Source organism: Monodon monoceros, unplaced genomic scaffold (assembly GCF_005190385.1).
Source record: "Monodon monoceros isolate NGI ecotype Baffin Bay Population unplaced genomic scaffold, NGI_Narwhal_1 Super_Scaffold_1, whole genome shotgun sequence".
Classification (NCBI taxonomy): Eukaryota; Metazoa; Chordata; class Mammalia; order Artiodactyla; family Monodontidae; genus Monodon; species Monodon monoceros.
In genome coordinates, this window is record NW_021703765.1 from 75,669,077 (window position 1) to 75,691,024 (window position 21,948).

General features: G+C 47.9%; 1 protein-coding gene across 3 annotated transcripts in view; it reads right to left on the reverse strand.

Moving 5' to 3' along the window:
- Nucleotides 1-21,948, reverse strand: part of KSR2 (kinase suppressor of ras 2) — a 400,523-nt gene that overhangs the window by 84,822 nt on the left and 293,753 nt on the right. For all 3 annotated transcript variants that reach the window (XM_029234471.1, XM_029234459.1, XM_029234465.1), the window contains exons 8-9: nucleotides 6,276-6,343; nucleotides 3,317-3,441 (exon numbers count right to left, since the gene is read on the reverse strand). In XM_029234471.1, the coding sequence (XP_029090304.1) occupies nucleotides 3,317-3,441; nucleotides 6,276-6,343 (193 nt within the window). The remainder of the gene's footprint in view (nucleotides 1-3,316; nucleotides 3,442-6,275; nucleotides 6,344-21,948) is intronic.

The following is a 21,948-nucleotide window of genomic DNA, read 5'->3' on the forward strand; positions in this document are numbered from 1 at the left end:
AATACCATCTACTATTATAATGCCCTCTTTACGGAGGGGAAAGCAAAGGTGGAAGGATCTTGCTCTGGTCACAGAGCATATGAAGAAACTGAGTTTCAAGCCCAGACCTTCTGACTCCAAAATGCACACTCAAATCATTTTGCTGGGTGAACAAGCTGGGCTCTTATGAACCTGGACTGACAGAGCTAGACAAGAGAAGAGACAGAGAGCAATGAAAAGGGAATCTGCAGATCAAATTGGCTCAGAAATCTATTGCACTAACCACATCATCGCCTGACAGAAAGAATCTGCGTGAAGCCAGTGAGAAGAGAAAGAGGGGAAACAATAACCCAGCTCTCTGATAGCTCCTGTCCACCTTCATGTCAAAGCCACTTTCTAAATAGAGGTTAATTTATTTCTCTTATCAAATGCTCCTGCTGGCAGACAAGCAGAACAATGTCACAGTCACCGATCTATCTGTCCCATCTGACACCAAGAGGCTCGTTGCGTCTGTAAAGCCAGAGAGAAAGGTCTCGAGATGGCTCTGAGCCACTCACCCCTCAGGAGGTCACAAAGGACAGGATGGTTATAGGTGTGCCCGGTTACTTCCCAGGAGCCTCACTATTCAAGTCCCTTAAGCACCCCAACCCCAGCGGTGGGGAGATCTACATCTTTTACAAATAACAAAGGAAAAGCAGACTCAGCCGGACATTATTATTGGAAGCCCAAGATTTAAGCTGATAAAAATAACTAGAATTTCCTGTACGCTTACCATGTGCCAGGAACCTCTCTTAAGTGCTTTATGTTGATTATTTCATTTCATCCCCACAATAACTCTCTGGGGTTGGTGCTCTGTTTGCTTACCAGGGGACATTTTCAAAAAACGGTCACAAATTCCTTGGATTCTTCCCATTGACAAGTGAGATCACGCCTCCTCCCCTTAAATCTGAGTAGGCTTGTGACTGCTTCCATCGGTAGAGTGCAGCAGAACTGACACTGCCAGCCCTTGGCTAGAGACAAGCCAAGACAATGCATGGGCTTTTATATTGCTAGGTTATAAAAAGCCTTTGCAGCTTCCACCTTGTTTGCTAGGACAGTTGCTGTTCGAGCCCTGAGGTGCCATGTAAGAAGCCTGACTGCCCTGAAGCAGCCATATTGTGAGGAAGCCCAAGCCACAAGGCAAGACCACATGTAGTAGCTCCCGATGAGTCTCTGTTGAGCTCAGCCTTTGACTCATCCCAGCACCAGATATGTGAGTGAAGGAGCCTCTCGATCAGGGGTTGGCCAACTTTTTCTTGAAATGGCTAAACCATCCTGTGGTTTAGGCTCTGTGAGCCAAGCGGCCTTTGTTGTAACTACTCAATTCTGCCCTTGAAGCATGAAAGCAGCCATAGAAAATATGTGTGTGGCTTGTGCCAGTATAATTTATTTCCCAAAAACAGGCAGTGGGCTAGATTTGGCCTGTAAACCATAGTTTGCCAATCCTTGTTCTGGATGATTCCAGCCCCCAGCTGCGTGAGCTTTTCGCAGCTGGACATCATGAAGCAGAGACAAACCATCCCCACTGTACCCCTTTCCCAATCCCTGACCCTGATCCCCACGAGCATAATTAAAGAGCTGTTGGTGTCCATCACTAAGTTTGAGGTCATTTGTTTATACAGCAGTGAGTAACTGGAACACGCCCATTTTACACACAGGAAAGCTGAGGCTCAGCGAGAGGTTCAGTTACTTGCCCAGAGTCTCAGAGTGAGTAAGTGGAGGCCCCAAGACTGGTTGCCAGGTCTGCCTGACTTCAGGGGCCAAGCTGCATCATCAAGTCCTAAGACAATGCCACAAGGAGACAGATGGTGAATGACTGAGATCCAGTAGTAAAAAGGGTGGGTGACAGCATGAGAGAGAAAGAACATATGGGCTTTGTTGGGGAGGCCTGGAAAGGGAGGTCGGAGATGGAGGAAGGGACCAAATTGTGCCTGGCCTTGCAGGCTGCAGTGAGGAGTTTGATTTGTTTCCTCCACGCAACAGAAAGCCACGGGATGGTTTTTAAGCAGAGGGTGGTGTGATTCAAATTACATTCATTAAGAATCACTCTGTCGTGGGGAGGGGGAAGGGGAGGCTGGGACGAAGTGAGAGTGGCATGGACATATATACACTACCAAATGTAAAATAGATAGCTAGTGGGAAGCAGCCGCATAGCACAGGGAGATCAGCTTGGTGCTTTGTGACCACCTGGGTGGGGGGGATTAGGGAGGATGGGAGGGCGATGCAGGAGGGAGGAGATATGGGGATATATGTATATGTATAGCTGATTCACTTTGTTATAAAGCAGAAACTAACACACCATTGTAAAGCAATTATACTCCAATAAAGATGTTTAAAAAAAAAGTAAGAAAAAAAAAAAAGAATCATTCTGGCTGCTGTGTGGAGAGTGGATCGGGGAGGGAGAAAGGCCCTCTCCAGCCTTATGCAGAGAAGGGAGAGTATGCCTTGCAGGCGAGAGGTCACACGGCCACCATGACACTCATCTGGGTCCTGAACACAGGCTGGTGACTTCCCACACGCTTGGATTGACCCGCATTTTATCCACCTTCCATACAGTGCACGGAGGCACCGTAGGGCTTGAGAAATCACCTGTTGGCATATGTTACCTTTGGTCCTTCCGTGAGGTTGGAAGTGTCCCTGGGATCGCTTTGGTGCTCTTCCACCAACAGACCAAACAAAGGACATGGAAATCACACTGGAAATTTCCAGGCCACATTGGCAAGAAAGAGGCACAGAGAAGCCCACTGCTGACCACCGTCTGAGGACCAGCCAGAAGCCAACCAGGTTAGCTAGGGCTCAGAGCCTATGGTCCCCACACAGATCCATCTACCCAGTCTCCAGCAGGAGCTCAGAAACAGACTCTTGTCCCTTGGTGGTTGGATTCAGCTTAGATGCGTGAGAGAGCACAGAACCATCTGCAAAGCTCATCCTGGTGGAGAATGAAACATCTCACAGAGGAAAGAGGGTGGAGTCTGCACCACTAAGGACCCCCTCTCAGGCTCTCCTCCCATCCCTACTGTGCCCCCGTCAACACGCTCATTCATTCTCATTGCCAGGTGCCCTCTCTCTAAATTGGGTAGATTTCTGGCACACTCACTCTGCACTGATGGCTGGATGCCCCACAGACTTTTCTAGACACAAACCACACAGAATGAGGAGAGCCTAGGTGGGCTGGGAAGTAAGGGCAATGCTCCCAGATCAATCTGCCGAGTCCTGTTCAGGAACCTTCCTCCCTCCTGCCCCTTGTCTGGCAGAGGCAGCCCCAGCACGCCCCTTCCCAACAGAACTCCAGTCTCACCTTGTTGATTTTGTTGGTTTTAGGGAGCGTCTGGCTGATGTGCAGGTCCGAATACCGGGGTGGCTTTCGTAGAGGGTTGTTGATGTCACACGGAACGGATTCTGTCCGGACTAACCTTGCTGGATCCGTAGGGGTAAAAACAGCGATGTGGGAATTTAAGTACCACTTTTGCTCTGTACTGTCACGTCAGGAGAGCAGAGCTCTGACCCCACCTCAAAGGCCCACCCCCAAGCCTGGAAGGGAATTCCCTAAAAATGATAGTCACTGTGTTATGTCACGATGCTGGGACACTTTTCCCACTATCTGTGTTCCCTGTGGTTTAATGTGTTGTCAATATATGGCTTTTGACGATTAAAAATTATTACAATGAAACTGAAGCTATCGGAGTTTTTTCTCCGATGCCACAATTGTTTCACATTGGCGTTCATTTCAGAATTGAACCTCCTTTGAAAGACAAGAGGCTCCTGATTTCTCAGGGGCTGTCATCAGTCAACAAGCTCATTGCGGCCATCTGTCCCTCCCGCATCTAAGCTGTGTGTTAGGATCATCTTGGGTCACCTGTGGGATTTCTCAGGCCCGAGCAGTCTGTAGCAGGTCACAGTACATTTGTGCTAAACAAGGTCACCATGGATCCCTGAAGGAAAGTCTCAGCTTCCCAGCTTCCCCTTTGCATCATCCCTAAAGGCACAAAGCTGGGCACACAGGCGATGCTAAATAAATGTGTCCTGATCCAAACCACATCACCTGAGCCCCTCTCCCTGTTACTTACTATTTACAGGGACCACCGGGAGGGGCAGAGCAAGAAGCTTGCATTCAAATGCGATGCCTGGTAATGTTACTTGTTAGCTGTTTTTTATTGTGGGGCTGGGGGTGTTCGTGGAAAAGTTAAAGCTTTGGACTGACCCAGGGGTTTAATTTCTCTCTTAAGCCTGGGCTGCCATCACCATGGAAACCAACTATATTTTCAACTTCCTACCAAAGGGGGGTGGGTAGAACAAGAAGCTGGTGGACCTCTGGAAAGTTCCGTTTGCTTCGTGTGTACAGGCACCTGCCGCCTTTGAGTAAAGGGGGCATCCTGAAGGTGGGTGGGAGGGAGCCCTTCTTCCGATGTCCGTGTTTGAGAGTGGGCCGCTTCCCAGCAGGCTGGTCCTGGTCTCCACGTGGGAGTCGGGCTCCAGCAGAGACCGCAGTGGAGGGGAGGCTGGTGGGAGGTGATTTCCTCGACAAAGCTGACCCAAGACAAGGACTCAGGAGTGGTGAGAATTCAGGTTTAAGACAGCCTCACGGCGTGTATACAGTTGTTCAAGGAACAGATGGTTCTTAATTAAGGATATGAGGCGGGAAGGGGCAAGAGAAAGGAGCTGAAGACTTTTCCTTCTCTTGCAATCTTCTCTCCTCGTGGAGGAAAGCGATGCAAAGATCATCGAAAACTGATGGCCCATTGGCTCTGGAAGACGTGCCAGCACTTTTTGGCAGCAATCTACCTCCTTCTTTAAGTTTCCCTTGGGTTCATTGAAGACCAGGGTAGAGTCCCCTGAGCCTACACTGACCCGAGGCCGGAAGGGCTGGGAGGGCTGGCGGAGGACAAGGATTAGCGAGTTGTGTTCCCCAAAGTTGGCACTAGGCCTCCATCCAACCTATAGGTGGGGGGTGGCAGGGAGGGTGCCAGCAAGAATTTTAACAAGTTGTTAACATTTAAAAATAAGTATACGGCACATAAACCTATTGGGGCTTTTCTTTGAAACACGAGAAACGGTACAATGCAGGTCCACACTGCTGGAGTGGCCATCCTCTCTAGATGGCGCCTGGCTCTCTCTCCACTTTGCACGGCCTCACCTGGCCAGCAGCTCTCATTTAGGGTACCTGGCAGGCATCTGAGTTTGCAGCTTCTCCTCTAGAGCAGTGCTTCTTTAAAGTGTAGAGAAGTTGCCAGTAGAAGCTGTTTAAAATGCATGATCTGGAGTGAGGCCAGAAGTTGTGCATTTCTAACAAGCTCCCGGGCGATTCCCGTGTTGCTGCTGGCCCACGTACCACCGCTGCAAGAGCAAGCGTCTGGACTAGTGATGTCCAGTAGAACTTTCTGCAATGATGAATGTGTTCTGTATCTGTACTATCCAATATGGAGCCCCTGAAATGTGGCTGGTGTGACAGAGTAATTACGTTTTTATTTTTATTTCATTGTAATACATCTAAATTTAAATAGGTATGGCTGGTAGCTACTGTATTGAACAGCACAGGCCTACAGAATCCTCCGGTGGATGAAGTGCAGTGTGGATAATGGAGTCTGGGAATAACCACCCCACAGGCCAAGAACTGGGGGAACTATTTTGAAACCTGGAATGCGAGGCCTCCAACTGAATCCCTAGCAGACAGGGAAAAGCCTTTCCTTCTCACTAAATTGGTCTTGCTCTTGCCTGGTAGTGGCTTCCCAGAGGTAGCAGCTGGCTCCCTGCCTAGACAGGTTGGCCCAGACACTCCCAGGGCCCCAGGAGATGGAACACAGATGGCCCAAACCAACAGGCCCGAGCAAGCCCCCTCCCTATGCCTACTTCTGCAGGGCCAAATGACCGAGCCTGAAGAGCACATAATGGAAAAACACTCAGATAGGACTCTTTTCAAGTGGGAAGGGAAAGGAATGGGATTGGGGGAAAGAGAGGAGAGTAAAAATTAGGAAAGAGGACAAGAATGAGAGAAAAAGACTTAGGGAGGGGTCGATGAATCCGGGGGCTAAAGTATCAGAGAGACCAGAATGGGGACAAAGAATAGGGAGAACAGGCATGGGAGGTGGATTAAGGAGACAGATGTCAGGAGGAAGGGTGTCAGAGGGAAAGAAATGAGACAGGCAAGGATCAAGGGTCAAGGGGTATCCAGAGGTGAGCTGGATGGGACAGCTATCTCAGAAGGCCTGCAGGAGCCCCCCCCCACCCCAACCCCAGGGCAGTAAGTGTTAAATACTTACCTCCTCGGTGGATGATCAGGAGATGACAGGGTGGGGCTTCTTTGGTGCATTTGTTGTGGCACTTTAACCTGAGAGAGAGAAAGAGCGAGAAGGATGGATAGATGGATAGATGGATGAATGGATGGATGTTTAGATGGATTGGTGGTTGGATGGATGGGTGGATGGATGGGTAGATGGATGGGTGGGTGGATGTATGGTTGGGTAGATGGATGGGTGGATGGGACACACCAATGGTTCAGAAAGCTCTGGGTGCTGTGGATACCAAGACATGAGACGAGATAGGGCAGCTACTGCAAAGGCATACCCTTGGAACCTAGGAACTTAACTCTGGAGAGAGTGTGCTGCCATCCCACACTCACGGGTCCGTCCTGGGTCGTCCAAGAGTTGGTAGCAACTGTCTCACCAACAGTGCCCACTTGGACTTCATGCTTTGAAAGACATTGTTATCTATCGGTCTATGTTTATCCTACTCCTCACCATCATTCAACCCTGATAATCATCACCAACTTACTTGAAGACTCATTTGCCAGGCATTGCACTAAACATTCTACAGATGCTATGTCATTAGATCTTTATAACACCGTCATGAAATAGGTATTATTATTCTTCCCATTTTACAGATGGAAGAACTGAGATTAACTGACTTGTCCTGGCAGAGACCCTGGGTCAGTGGTGCCAGAGGTGGCATCATTTTTTCTTAAAGGCTCATGCCATAGGAGACAGCCAACCAAGGCTTCCAACTAGGATGAGATCAGTAACAGGTACTAAGTTTAAGAGTTTAGAGTCAAAATGTCTCCCTTTGAGACAAATCCAAGATGTCACCTTGCTCTTCCCCATACCGTTGTCAAACTTCAAAAGGGTACTGTGACCTTGCTCTATCCTTTTCTTTTGGAATTTTACATCTGCAGGGTGGATACACACTGCAGCAGGTGCTGTCAATGCTCCATGCATATCCTTTTGGATTTCCTTACTATTTCTGTGTGCACCAGCTTAACTTCCAACGGCCAACATCTTTGCCAGAAGGCTACCCTCAGCCTGCTTAGAGGTTTATTATCAAAGTACTCTACACAGAGAAGTGGGACCTTCAGATGTGTCCTCCACTCTCTTCCCCTCTAGGGATTTGACAGATATCTTTAATGGAATGGTTTGGACGCCCAGACATGGACTTAACATTGACTGAGTTAGTCTAGTTCAGTGGTTCTCAAAGTGGAGTCTCCAGACTAGCAGCAGAAGCAGCAGGTGAGAACTTTCCAGAAATGCAACTTCCAGGGCTCCAGCCCAGATGTGATGAATCAGAGACTCTGGAGCTGAGATGCAGTAGCCTGCTTTACCAAGCCCTCCAGATGAGTCTGACGGTAGGTGCTGAGGCATGAGAACCACTGGTCTAGTTGATGGCTTTGGAATGTCTGTGCACATTTCCCCAATTTTCCTTGTGTTCAGTCTTTTATGGCCCTAACAGGGCCCTGAATTCCTCTATGATATGTAAAACTTAGATCTGGGGCTCCCAGGGGTGCAGGGGGGGGAGCCAGGAGGGATGTGGGCAGCATGAAACAATCGCATAGTGAGAACGTTAGTCCATCTCAATTCTCCTTCACGCTGACTGCATCAGGGGGATTTCTTGTGCTAAGACGTCTTTACGTCTCTCTGCCATGTGCTAACCCCAGATTTGGACAGGCAGCAGTATTCACAGGGAATTGAATAAATTTATTTTTCCACTTGGATGTCTATTTATTTCTGGTCCCCTTATTTTAATGGCAAATGATGTTGATTCTCCATTCATGATTATAAGATACATCTTCACCTGTAAATAAATTTGCTTTAAGTGAAAAAGGCTACAAATGGTCCATGAATAAATGTAGGGCTGCTACATGAACAGGACAAAATCAAGACAGGGTGGTGAGTGAATGGCTGAGTTAGGCTGGGAAAACTTGGCTGAGACAATGTGGAATCTTCAAAAAGAGGTGACAGCTCTTGGCACCCGAAGTCTAAGAGGGCTGGAAACATTAGGAGGTACGCTTGGTCACAAACGTCATGAAGACCATGTGACTCTGAAAAAAACAAGAGCTAACACTTATGCAGTGCTTCCAATGTACCAGGCAACGCTCTCAGTGCTTTACACGATTTACTTAATCCTTGTAACAGCCCTAAAAAGTAGGAACTTTTGTTATCCCCATTTTACAGAATAAGAAACTGAGGCTCAGCAAATTTGGATAACTTGCCCAAGGTCAGCTAGTCAGTAAGAGGTCCCAAGTCCAGCTCTAGCTCTGTTAGATGCCTCCAAAGCCTCCATTCTTCTTGCTTTACATCTTGGGGGTGGAGGTGAGTAAAGGGGAAGGTTCCTGTGGTCTATAAGCAGCTGAGTCAAAATGTCCCTTTTTTTGAGCCTGTCACCTTGCTCTTCCCCCTACAGTTGCCTGACTTCACAAGGCAATAAAAATCCCACGTTACTGCAAACTGGCTTTGCCTTTTTCTTTTCTAAGGCCCCCAGACTCAGAACTATAGAGAAGGGAAGACCTGCTGAGTGTGAAATTAGCCTTTAATTCATTCTACATACACTTAAACTGGGTCTACTGGACCCCAGGTCCTGGGGACACAATGATCACCCAGATGAAGCCCCTATGTTTATGGGGAGGGTTAATAAACACATAAACAAGTATCAGATAATCGCCTGTGTGGTAAGATGGTGAACAAAATAATACAGGGAAATGGGATGGAGAGTGACAGGAGTGGGAGGGGGAAGGGCTCCAGTGGCACAAAGGTTGGGGGGCAAAATCAAGCCTCGTGGGTTCAGGGGTCAGAAGTTAAAGGCTGATGAGGCTGAAGTGAAGAGAACCAGAGTGAAGGGAAGACTTGAGGAAGGGGAGGTGGGCAGGACCCCGGGGCCCCAGCAAGGAGTCTGTATTTGATTCTACAAACACCGGGAAGCCTCTGGAGGAATTGGATGACTGTGACTCGGTCAGATGGACGTTTGGGAAGCCCTGGTTGGGGAGACTGCTGACGCCAAGTGATAGTTGAACCAAGAAGTAAGTGTCTGCACTCTTTCCTGTTTGAACTAGCTCAATTCCGCCAGGAAGCTTCCAGAAAGAGACTGCTCCTTTCTGCCAGCCCCACCTAGGAGTCTCCTTGACCAATCCCAGCTGGAAGCTGACGAGCAGTGTGAACGCAGAGTGAGGGCAAGCAGCTGAACGTCACCTTCGGACCACATCCGTATCAGGACAAGGCAGCCGAGACCACCAATGACCTCAGCCGTCTCCTGCCTCCCCCTGGCATTTTCCTCTCTGTCTCTCACAGTAAGGGAGCAGCCCTCCTCCACTCTGGCTGAAGGGTGGGAGATGGAACTCTCATCCTTCCAGCCAGGGCTTCAGAGGGCAGTGCCAGGCTCTGGAGCATAGCCACTGCCCTTGCAGACACCCCAAGAGAGCACTTTCCGACGCCCGGACACAAACTTGGCACAGAGGTTCACATGTCTAGAACTAGAATTAGAGCCCACACATCCAGGACCTGCTGATCCAGCCGGCAGGATTAGCTTAGAGCTGAAGTCACCCAGACCCTGGAGGGGAGGCGGTACAGGAACTGAGGCCAGACTTGTGCGTGTCCCACTTACAAAGAATCATTTTTCCAGCAGGAAACACGCATGATTCTACCCCAATTAGACTTTTCCTTTTCACTGCCCATGAAAGAAAAGAGCTACTAGCACGCAATTTATCGGTAAACCACCTGCTTCAGAATCAGATTCCCAAGGCATACCCTCTCGGGTTCTGACTCAGGAAGTGCCGGGAATGTGAGTTTTCAGCAAGCGCACGCCACAGCTCAAGGGCCACAGTAGAAGAAGGATACATTCTACTTCCCAGATGAGTGGTGTCCGGATGCCTAAACCTTCCGGAAGGCAGGGTCCTCCCCCCTCCACACCCCCACCAAAAAATAAATAAATAAATAAAAGGAAGTGGTGTCAGGATAATATACAGAACAAATCTGGGTTCAAAGCCTGACACCACTTCCTGGCTGTGACAAGCTGGGGAAGTCACTGACCCGCTCTGAGCCTCAGTTTCCTCATCTGTAAAGTGGGGACAACCTAAATGTCTATCGACAGGCGAATGGATAAAGAAGATGTGGCACATATATACAATGGAATAGCACTCAGACATAAAAAAGTAACGAAATTGAGTTATTTGTAGTGAGGTGGATGGACCTAGAGTCTGTCATACAGAGTGAAGTAAGTCAGAAAGAGAAAAACAAATACCGTATGCTAACACATATAATATATGGAATCTAGAAAAATGGTACTGATGAACCTAGTGGTAGGGCAGGAATAAAGATGCAGACGTTGAGAATGCACTTGAGGTCACGGGGGGGAAGGGGAGGCTGGGACGTAGTGAGAGAGTGGCATGGACATACATACACTACCAAGTGTAAAATGGACGGCTGGTGGGAAGCAGCCGCATAGCGCGAGAGATCAGCTCGGAGCTTTGTGACGACCTGGAGGGGTGGGATAGGGAGGGTGGGAGGGAGACGCAAGAGGGAGGGGATATGGGGATATACGTGTGCATAGAGCTGATTCACTTTGTTGTACGGCAGAAAGTAACACACCATTGTGAAGCAATTATATTCCAATAAAGAGCATTAAAAAAAAAGTGGGGGGCTTCCCTGGTGGCGCAGTGGTTGAGGGTCCGCCTGCCGATGCAGGGGACGCGGGTTCGTGCCCCGGTCCGGGAGGATCCCACATGCCGCGGAGTGGCTGGGCCCGTGAGCCATGGCCGCTGAGCCTGCGCGTCCGGAGCCTGTGCTCCGCAGCGGGAGAGGCCACGGCAGTGGGAGACAGATCACAGCATCTGTCTCGTAGGGCGGCAGAGGAGATTAATGATACGACAGAAGTAAGGTGCTCAGGACAAGCACTTGAAGTTGCAGGTACTCTCGTTTTTATTGTGGGAGTTGTCGCTTTTCCTGCTAGCTGATGCAGTGTTCCACAAGCCCCTAAGACCCTCTGCTGCAGGACTTTCTCTGGCTGGGAATGTGGGCTGGCTGGACTGCCTGGACCCCTGAAAGAACTCCGGGTGGGAGCTGGTTGATGGACCGCCCAGTACCCTCTCCCTTGGGGTGTGTCGACGTGGGGCTGGACCCCAGGTGCCCATAGCCGTCACCCGCTCTTCCAGGACCCAGGACAGGCTGTCTTGTTTCCCCTCCCTGTCTCCCTCCCCTACTCCCCTGCTGGTGTGGCCCGGGATCACTTCTCAAAGAAACCATGTGCCCTCAAATCCCTGTCTCAAAGTCTGTAGAAACAGGGGAGCCCAACTAAGACACCACGATTATTAAAGGAGGTTCAGAACAGCGATGTGGTCTGTCCCAAAGTTCTCACACCAAAACCAAGTCCTCTGCTCCCTGTCCCTCGTGTGTCCCTTGAGCCCAGGAGTTTGGTCCTCCTTGTGCTCCATTCCACATGGAGGAAAAGGGAGGGGTGGGCAGGACACAGCTGACCACCCTGGACAAACCTCCATACCAGACGTGGTCCAGAGGAGCACCATGAGTTAGGATGGTGGCTCTGATCAACTCCAGGCACCAGGGAAAGGTCGTATGTGGTTCCAGAAGTGGTGAAAAGCCTGGGCTTCGGAATTCAGCCAACCTGAGCTTGAATCTACCCTTTCCAGACTAAGGGGTCATCCGTCTGCTTTGTTAAGTTCTGGGTTCCTCACCTGCAAAACTGCCATGAGGCTCCAGTGAGAAAATGCCTAAGTGGTGCCCACCTGGGCAGCAAATAAGTCAGTGTCTCTGCAGGCAGGGCTAAGGCACACTTGAGGGCACACGGGGAATGCCATGCGAGCCTCAGACAGCTTGGAAACTTGGAAAGGGTTTATTTAAAACTTTCATGGAAAAGAGTTTATTTTTTTCAAATTCAAAGGCTAACAGGATAAGCTTCAGTTACCAAGAAAAGTTGCTTACGTGGGATATCTCATTCTCCAAAGGAGCTGCTGGCCGAATGAGACATCCTCTCTGTCTGAAAATTAAATATGTGAATTTATCTTGGGGGCAGGATCTGGGTCTTCCTCATCCTTGCAGCAACCTTCCCTACCTGGCCTTCAGTGCCTGGTCTGGTGGCTGGTGCATGATACATGCTGAACAGATATTGGAGAGGTGGAGGGAGAGAGGAGGAGAGAAAGAAAAAGGAAAGCAAGCCCAGCAGCAGGGAAAGCCCACCGGATGCCCCTCGTGTGAGGCCCTTAATAGTCTCCATCAATTTTTTAAAATGATTTCTATTTCTTATAAATTGTATCCCTTGCAGAGTGTGAAGTGCAAACACGTCCCCTTCAGCATTCCCTTCCTTCTGCCCTCCTTCCTCCCCGATGGGGAGGTGGGGGACAGGGGTCTGACCACAGGCAAACTGGACTTCCATGGATCTTGCCCGGGAACCGCGGGGACAAACGGCCCCTTTTATGAGCAGCTCTGCCATTTTCTTAATGGATTTGTCCTGGCCCCCCAGCAGCCCCATGGAGCAGACGCAAGCCCGGAGACCGGTGTGAGGCTGGAATCAAGAAGGGTGGCCTTCCTGGAGGAGGGGCCCCCAAGACTCTTGCTGGTGAACACAGTCACGTTCATTTCAAATGGTTCATGGGGGATTCTAACCAGTTTATGAAAAGTTTGCTCCAAGCAGCCCAAATCCCTGGTCCTTTCTCTCATCTCACACCAGCTCACGTCGCAACCCACCTGAGAAGGCACCGCCTTTCCTTCCGGAGTGCAAATGGGGTGTTTTAAAAACCTGGCCCCCGATATCCAATTGAGGAAACGTTAAGCAAACACCAATTTGGGGCCAGGCGCTCTTACATAACCCTGTACAACTCTGAAGAACAATCCCGTGAGCAATGGATAATGCGGCACCCGTGCCCGTTTTAAAGTCAAAAAGACTGAGGCTCAGGAAGCAGCCCAATCATACAGATAGTAAATGGCAGAGTCAGGATACCCATTCATTCACGCACGCAAAAAACATCATCACCTTCCTCCTCATGTCAGGTGCTGTGAGAGGCACTGGGGGTGTATAATAAAATAAGACAAGAATTCTTTCTTTAACAATCTTTCTTAGAATCATCTAGAAAGGAGTTTACTACCTAGATGGGTATATAAAGCCATCTCTTGTCCTTTCAAACATGAACATCTTTCCACTCGTCCCATCACCTTGAAGTTGCCTCCTAATAGGAACATACATATTGATAATTACCTTAAATGTAAATGGATTAAATGCTCCAACCAAAAGACATAGACTGGCTGAATGGATACAAAAACAAGACCCATATACACGCTGTCTACAAGAGACCCACTTCAGACCTAGGGACACATACAGACTGAAAGTGAGGGGATGGAAAAACATATTCCATGCAAATGGAAATCGAAAAACAGCTGGAGTAGCAATTCTCATATCAGACAAAATAGACTTTAAAATAAAGACTATCAGAAGAGACAAAGAAGGACACTACATAATGATCAAGGGATAAATCCAAGAAGAAGATATAACAATTGTAAATATTTATGCACCCAACATAGGAGCACATCAATACATAAGGCAAATGCTAACAGCCATAAAAGGGGAAATCGACAGAAACACATTCATAATAGGGGACTTTTAACACCTCACTTTCACCAATGGACAGATCACCCAAAATGAAAATAAATATGGAAACACAAGCTTTAAATGACACACTAAACAAGATGGACTTAATTAATATTTATAGGACATTCCATCCAAAAACAACAGAATACACTTTTTTCTCAAGTGGTCATGGAATGTTCCCCAGGATAGATCATATCTTGGGTCACAAATCAAGCCTTGGTAAATTTAAGAAAATTGAAATCATATCAAGTATCTTTTCCAGCCACAATGCTATGAGACTAGATATCAATTACAGGAAAAAAATCTGTAAAAAATGCAAACACATGGAGGCTAAACAATACACTACTTAATAACCAAGAGATCACTGAAGAAATCAAAGAGGAAATCAAAAAATACCTAGAAACAAATGACAATGAAAACATGATGACCCAAAACCTATGGATGCAGCAAAAGCAGCTCTAAGAGGGAAGTTTATAGCAATACAATCCTACCTTAAGAAACAAGAAACATCTCAAATAAACAATCTAACCTTACACCTAAAGCAATTAGAGAAAGAAGAACCAAAAAACCCCAAAGTTAGCAGAAGGAAAGAAATCATAAAGATCAGATCAGAAATAAATGAAAAAGAAATGAAGGAAACAGTAGCAAAGAGCAATAAAACTAAAAGCTGGTTCTTTGAGAAGATAAACAAAATTGATAAACGATTAGCCAGACTCATAAAGAAAAAAAGGGAGAAGACTCAGATCAATAGAATTAGAAATGATAAAGAGAAGTAACAACTGACACTGAAGAAATACAAAGGGTCATGAGAGATTACTACAAGCAACGGTATGCCAAAAAAATGGACAACCTGGAAGAAGTGGACAAATTCTTAGAAATGCACAACCTTCCGAGACTGAACCAGGAAGAAATAGAAAATATAAACAGACCAACCACAGGCACTGAAATTGAAACTGTGATTAAAAATCTTCCAACAAACAAAAGCCTAGGACCGGATGGCTTCAGAGGCGAATTCTATCAAACATTTAGAGAAGAGCTAACACCTATCCTTCTCAAACTCTTCCAAAATATAGCAGAGGGAGGAACACTCCCAAACTCATTCTATGAGGCCACCATCACCCTGATACCAAAACCAGACAAAGATGTCGCAAAGAAAGAAAACTACAGGCCAATATCACTGATGAACATAGATGCAAAAATCCTCAACAAAATACTAGCAAACAGAATCCAACAGCACATTAAAAGGATCATACACCATGATCAAGTGGGGTTTATCCCAGGAATGCAAGGATTCTTCAATATACGCAAATCAATCAAGGTGATACACCACATTAACAAATTGAAAAATAAAAATCATATAAAAAAATTGCCTCCTAGAAATGATCCCATTTGGATTGGAACCAGGTTTCCAGAGTCTTGGGTTCGGAAGAATCACTTTCCCTCCGGAGGCTTCTTTTGAGATCTACTCCACCAACTAGTATTTCCTGAGTACTTGCTATGTGCCAGGCATGGTGCTCGTCCTGGATGTATAAACAGTGAACAGAGCAGACACAGCCCTACCCTCAAATAGTTTAAAGTCTGGTCGGAGAGACACGCAGGTAAATAGACAAACACAATGTAGTATATTATATGGAATGATCGTGAAGGGCGGGGTATGACACTTGGAACTGAGGGGAGTCAGGGAGGGCTTCCTGGAGAAAGTGATAACTGAGCTGAGCCTGGGGAGCTAGCAGAGTTGTGCAAGGAAGATCTAGGCTAAAGCACTAGGGTGCAAAGAATCCTCAGTGGGTGGGCACGTCTCCTGCTGATGGCTCAGAGAAGCTGGAGCTCCAGGCATAAGGAGGGAAGTGGTGAGGAGGGAGGAAGGAGAGGTAAACAAGGATAGTGCAGGGTCTCCTCGGGAGACTGGATTTTATCCTGAGAGCCAGGGGGAAGTAAGGAAGGGTTTTAAACAGGGAGGTGAAGGCTGGATAAGCATCTTGGAAAGACCCCCCTCTGGCAGCAGATACAATCACAGGGCAGCAAGTTCCCCTCTCAGGTTATCCTTCCCGCTCCCAGCCTCTGTGCGCCTTTTCCCACAACACTGCATTAAGTGCTCCTTAAGCCTTCTTGCAAAATCACTAAACAAAATCATTACCCCCTTCGCAGTGGGCTTGTCTGAATGAGTGCCCCAACCGAGCAGTTTTGACGCCCCTGGGGTCTCTCATTTGAGCCCGTGCTTCTAGAAATGTCTCCATATGCCCTCAGTGAAGAATCTCAAAAAACACCCCTTCCCTCACTGCCGACAGCTCAGTGGGGTTGAGCTCTTTGGCCTACAACTGGGTTAGAAAGAAAAACGCAACAGCAGAAATGAGCAAGGGAGATGGGGAGTATTAACATAGAAAGAAGACTGAACGCTCCAGCAACATAATGAAAAATAATCAGGAAAACCCCGGCACAGGTCTCTCCACAAGAGGATACTGTAAGGAAGCTGTAGATTTATTACCTGTTGGTGATGCCTTCCCCGACCCCCTCAGCTTCCCCGAGAGAGGAGAGCATGACCACAGGGTCCGCTGGGTTCCCAGCACCTGGGGGTGCTCATCACAGAGACCCATTTGTCATCTTTCAATTCAAGAAGGGATGATGGGAGAGGGTAGCAGGCGGGGGAGGAAAAGACTGACAGCTCTGGTCCAGGGTCAGGTTGAGACCAGATGCTCATCTTCTGTTCTGCTTGTCTGGTTCAAGGAGAAGCAGAGTGGGGGCTGGCAACTGTGTGGCTGGTCCTTTGCCCATGCAAAGTGGTTAAGGCTCTGGGACCTTGAATCAGAGGGATCAGTGGGTTTGAAGAGTGGATCCACCCGCTGTGAGACTCTGGGCCAACTATTTACTCCTGAAGGCCTCTGTTTTCTCATCTGTAAAATGGGGATAATAATAGACCCTACCTTCCCTGGTTGTTGTAAGAATTAAATGAGCTTGTGCATGTAAAGAACTTAGCAAAATGTCTGGCACTCAGTAAGCCCTCAATACATGGGATCAGCAGCATCCTCCTCCTCATATCCAATCCCCACCTCAGCCTCAAGAGAATTATAATCCTCCCTCACATACCACTGTAACTGGACCCAACTATAATAGGTAAAAACGTATATAAGGGACCATTAATTCCCATGACGATTATTGCAAAAACTGAAGTGTTTCTATTAATGGAAAAATAAGTTTGGGCTTCAAGCTGGTGATCTCTGAGATGCATGCTCATAATTGTATCCTGCCAATATCCTGCCTGTTGCACAAATTCCTGAAGCCTCCAGGAACTTCGCGGCAGCTGCAACACCAGCTCGTGATTTCCCCCGCTTTTCAAGAGCTGGGAAAATTAGGGCACCCAGTGGCTCAAACCAACCATGGCTTACTTCACGCTTTTATCTCCTTGTCACCTGTGGCTGAAGTCATTTTGCAAACACAGGAAAATTTCAGATAAAACATGGTATTTTGATGTAAGGACACGGGCTAGAAGGACACACAGGGCAAGAAGGGAACCAAAGAGTATGTGAAATCCAAGTGAATGTCAATAGTGCCAAGGCTGAGAAACCCTGATATAAACCCTTTAACATGTCTCCCAAGAAGTTGGCTGGTTCTGAAAATCCCCAAAGAAAAACGGAGAACAACAACTACAGGAAAGTAGGGAATGGGTAACTTTTCCAGAACTTTGACCTTGCTTAAACCCATAGAGGTGATTTGGTGAGTCTGTTTCTTTTCATACTTTGTATTCATAGAGAATCCACTTCTGCAATGAAATAAGTGCTGAACAACTTAAGGATTCTGATTTGAAGGAATCCCCAAATCACTAAGGTGACTGGGGCACTCACATGTCTTATCACATCAAATGCACATACTAGCCTCATTTTACATCAGAGAGGTTTAGAAACTCTCCCAGAGTCACACAGCTAGGAAGTGGCAGAGCCAGGACCTGCTCTCTAGCTCCAGCGTCTGGATCTTGCTGTTGCTTTACTGTCCTAAGTTGAGTTCCCTAGAAGCAGATCCTGAGGCGGGTGATTTATGGAGGCAGTTCTCCAGGCTGTTCCTCAGCAGGATAGGAAATGGGGGAGAAGCTAAGCAAGGATGTGGCTGCAGGTGACTACAGTCTCAGCCTGATCCCACAGGGGACTCTGGAGTGTGAACTGTACCATAGAGTCTGTCTGCCTTGAGGCGAGGAAGCTGGCCTTTTGCACACTTGCACCATTAGGCCCTGGCTCTGAGCCACGCCGGGGAGGAGCTGCAATCACCCAAGGGCAAGCCTCCAGAGAAGGTCTCAGGTGTCAGCGTCAGCGTCCCTAAGTGAGGTCACTGGCACTGTGAGCAGGACATCAAGACACACGCGGGTGAGCCAGGGCTGCGCTCGGCAGCCACTGATTTTATCACCTTGTCTTCAAAACACAGGAGTGAGCGCTCTGCGGTCCTAGAGGAAAGCGAGTCTTAAACACCTGCAAGGTATTCTGATACCCAAACCCTTCCCGTCTCAGGCCCTGAGAGCAGGTGACTCAGAACATCAGACTCCTGGCTTCTGCCCTCCACTCCACCACCCAGAGGAGTGGCCATCCTGACTCCACATTCTCCTCCCCGCACCAGGCCTCATCCTGGCTGGCAAGCTGGTCCAGCGTGACGAGAGCTCCAGAGCCCAAGACTGCTTTCGCCGGACTGCGGCTGGATGCATGGTGAGCGGTGCCCCCCTGCAGCCTGGAGCCTCAACAAGCACCAACAGGAGGTCCAGCAGTAAGGCCGGTGCCACGGCTGCACAGCACAGCCAGTCTCCTCTCGACCCCGGGCACCGCCTGCAAGACACGCTCAAACTCTTCTCAGCCCTGATCCCAGCCTTTGCCCGTGCTATTTCCTCAGCCCAGAACACTCATGCGTATGTGCAAATAGGAATTATCCGAGAGTTTGGTTAAAATGCAGATTTCTAAGCCCTATCCGTAGAGTCTGGGCCAGAGTCTGGGCTACTTCTCCATTGGTGGTTTTGGATGTCCCCTCCCTTCTACTCTCCAGCCTGTGCAGGAAACAAAACAAAACAAAACAAAAAACCACCTAGGTTCAAACTCTTATCTTCTAGAACACAAGCCACCCAAATCACCACTGCTGCCAGTTTTCCTGCCAGAGATGCAGATAGAGGTGGAGAGGTTTCCAAGGAGACAGACCTCGGCTCTGCAGAAAGGTCCTTCTGTAGAAGGACTCTGAGAAGGGGGAAGGATGCAGATAAGGCGTGACTGAACCAGGGAAATGCATCCGCATCTTACTGCAAAAGCAAACTTCAGCCAGCCGAATCCACAGCTATCAGACAGGAGTAGACTGTGCTGACATCCGACCGCTTAGAGCTAAACTCCACTCCGTGCTCTTGAACCTATTAGACGAAAATGCCTCATTTTAGATAACTGCCAGTTGCTTGCTGAGCATAATTTCCTAGTAGTCCATTAATCCCTCTATTCAGAACGCCGGCAAGACAGCTGATGATAATTCTGCAGGAAGCGGGCATTGAACCAAAGCAGGAGGCAAACGCCTAGATATTTGGAAGTATCCTGGCTTCCGGGGTGGAGGGGTACCCCCAAATTAATTCATAACGCTAATTATAGTATTAGCTTTCATTCATTAAGCTCTTATAATGGGCCAGGTACCAGGCTAAGCATTCTCCCTTATTTATCTCAGTTGTTTTTTTTTTTAAACAATCTAGTAAGGTAGATATTATTTTCTTCTTTCTATAGAGGAAGAAATTGAGCCTCAGAAGTGATTACACAGTTAGTGGCAGAGTCAGGATTCAAATATAGGTGTGTGTGTCTGACCTACAGCCTGGGTTCCTAATCATACCTTACCATTTTGACTCAGCACATAACTATTTACTGGAGAAACCAGGATGAACAAGACTCATGTCTATAGAGTGAGGCCAAGGGATGTTAACAGCAGAAGAGACTGAAAAATAATCAGCAAAGGTGGACCAACCTTCAGAAAAAAGAAATGTCAGGTTGGAAAATAAAATTGGATTTTGTCAAACTCCTGCTTTTATAGAGAGCGGTGGTTCTCAAATTGTGGTCCCAAGACCAGAAGCAACAGCATCACCTGGGAACTTGTTAGAGATGCAAATTCTGGGGACCCACCTCAGACCCGCTGAATCGGAGACTCCAGGGCATAGGTCCAGGAAGCTATGTTTTAATAAACCTTCCAGGGGATTTTGATACACACTCAAGTTTTGAGACCCATAATCTAGAAAAATAAAATCAGCTCCACAAGGGAATTCGGAGCTCACGGGAGGGAGTAGTGCTTCTAAACTTAACGTGCACGAGAATCACCAGGACCATCTTAAAACGCAGATTTGGATGCGGCAGGTCTGGGGTGGGGCCTGAGGGTCTGCATTTCTCATCAGCTCCCAGGTGATGCTGATGCTGCAGGACCAGGGGCCACACTTGGAGTAGCAATGGGTCTAAGCCAGGGCGTTTCTGGCAATAACACAACCAGAATTGCTCTAGGTTTAAAAAAAGGGGGGGTGGGTGAGAAAGAACCATTGCCTTTGGGATAGGTTCAAACCCAAGCCTCTGGAAATGCTTTAGGAAAACAGGAAATCACCCACATCACATACCACTTTTTTCCCAAAGTTCCCACTCAGGTATAAGACCTCCTCTGAGCCCTTTAATTAAAATTGCAGCCCCTTCCCTGACTCTTCCTATCTCCCTTCTCTGCTTTGCTCTTCTCCTCAGCACTTGAACATCATCTGAACAGATGACCTATTTTACTAATTTACTTTGTTTACTGTCTGGCCTTCCCCATCTCCATCTCTCACCAGCATGTAAGCTCCATGAGGGCAGGCATTTTGTCTGTTTCATTCACTGTTATTTCCCCTGCGCCTAGAACTGTGCCCAGTGCATAGTACGTGCTCAATAAATATTAGTCGAGTAAATGAACACACATTTCTGCCCATTTTTTCTAGAAGCTCCCTCCCCACTCTCGGCGCTGCCCTCTGGAATTTCACCTGTTGCTGCTCTCATGCATGTACTTCAGTTTCACCAAAATTTATTTCTCTATAGGTGTGTCTTCCCTTAAACTCCTTGACAATGGGGTCTGTGTGTTACCCTTTTCTGTCCTTCATCTAACCCTTCCACCCAAAATTCTGCCAACCTTTGAAAACACATATAAACAGCCATCCATCCTCACTATAATTAATGCAAAAACCACAGAATTTCATTCATGGAAGAGTAAGGTCAAACTTCAGCTGGTGATATCGGTAATGCATGCTCCTAATTACATACTAGAGGGAGCGCTGAACTCCACTGCCATCACACAAGTACAACGTCAAAGTTCCTGAAGCAACCCAGAACTCTGCAGCTGTTACAGACTCTGTTTTCACCTTTTGTGCAGTTTTTCTAAGGGCTGAGGCAAATTAGAAAGATCAGTTGTTCCTTCCAACCACGGCTTGGTTTGAATCCTGCCTCTTAGAGTTCCAGGAGCTATATCTGCACAAGGTGGAGTGAGGAGGACTTTTGATAAAACATTGTCATCTTGGGCAAGGACATTTCACCTGTTCCTTCTAACCGCCCTGTGGCAGGGGGTGCTAATATCACGCCCACTTTGCAGGTAAGGAAACTGAGCCCTGGGATGACAGTCCCCTGCTCAAGGTCACACAGGGAGTCTGGCAATGCAGGTGGGACTCCAGCTCAGTTCTGGCTGCCTTAAAGCCTCTGCTTCTGGGACCCACCTCTCTCCCCCAGGTCCCCGTCCCTCCCCCAACCCTTGGCAGGGTCTGAGCCTCTGCTCATTACTTCTAGAACAGAGACAGCATGAGTGGACGCTATCTCATACTTCTGCCTCTAGCGCTGAAAATTAAAATGGCTCAGGGAGTATTCAGCCTTGCCGACTCCCGGCTGCATCCCTGTCACCTAATTACCTGACTTCAAAGCCTCCACTCGGCAGGTGTGAAGATGTGAAAGCTGCCGTTTCCCCTGAGAACATGGAGTGACTACACACAGATAAAACAGGCCCCAGAGCAGCTAGTGTACCTGGGAAATCAGACAGAACTTCGAGTTGGACCCGAGGGCTTGGCTTAGTGTGTCTCAAAGTCAGAAAGAT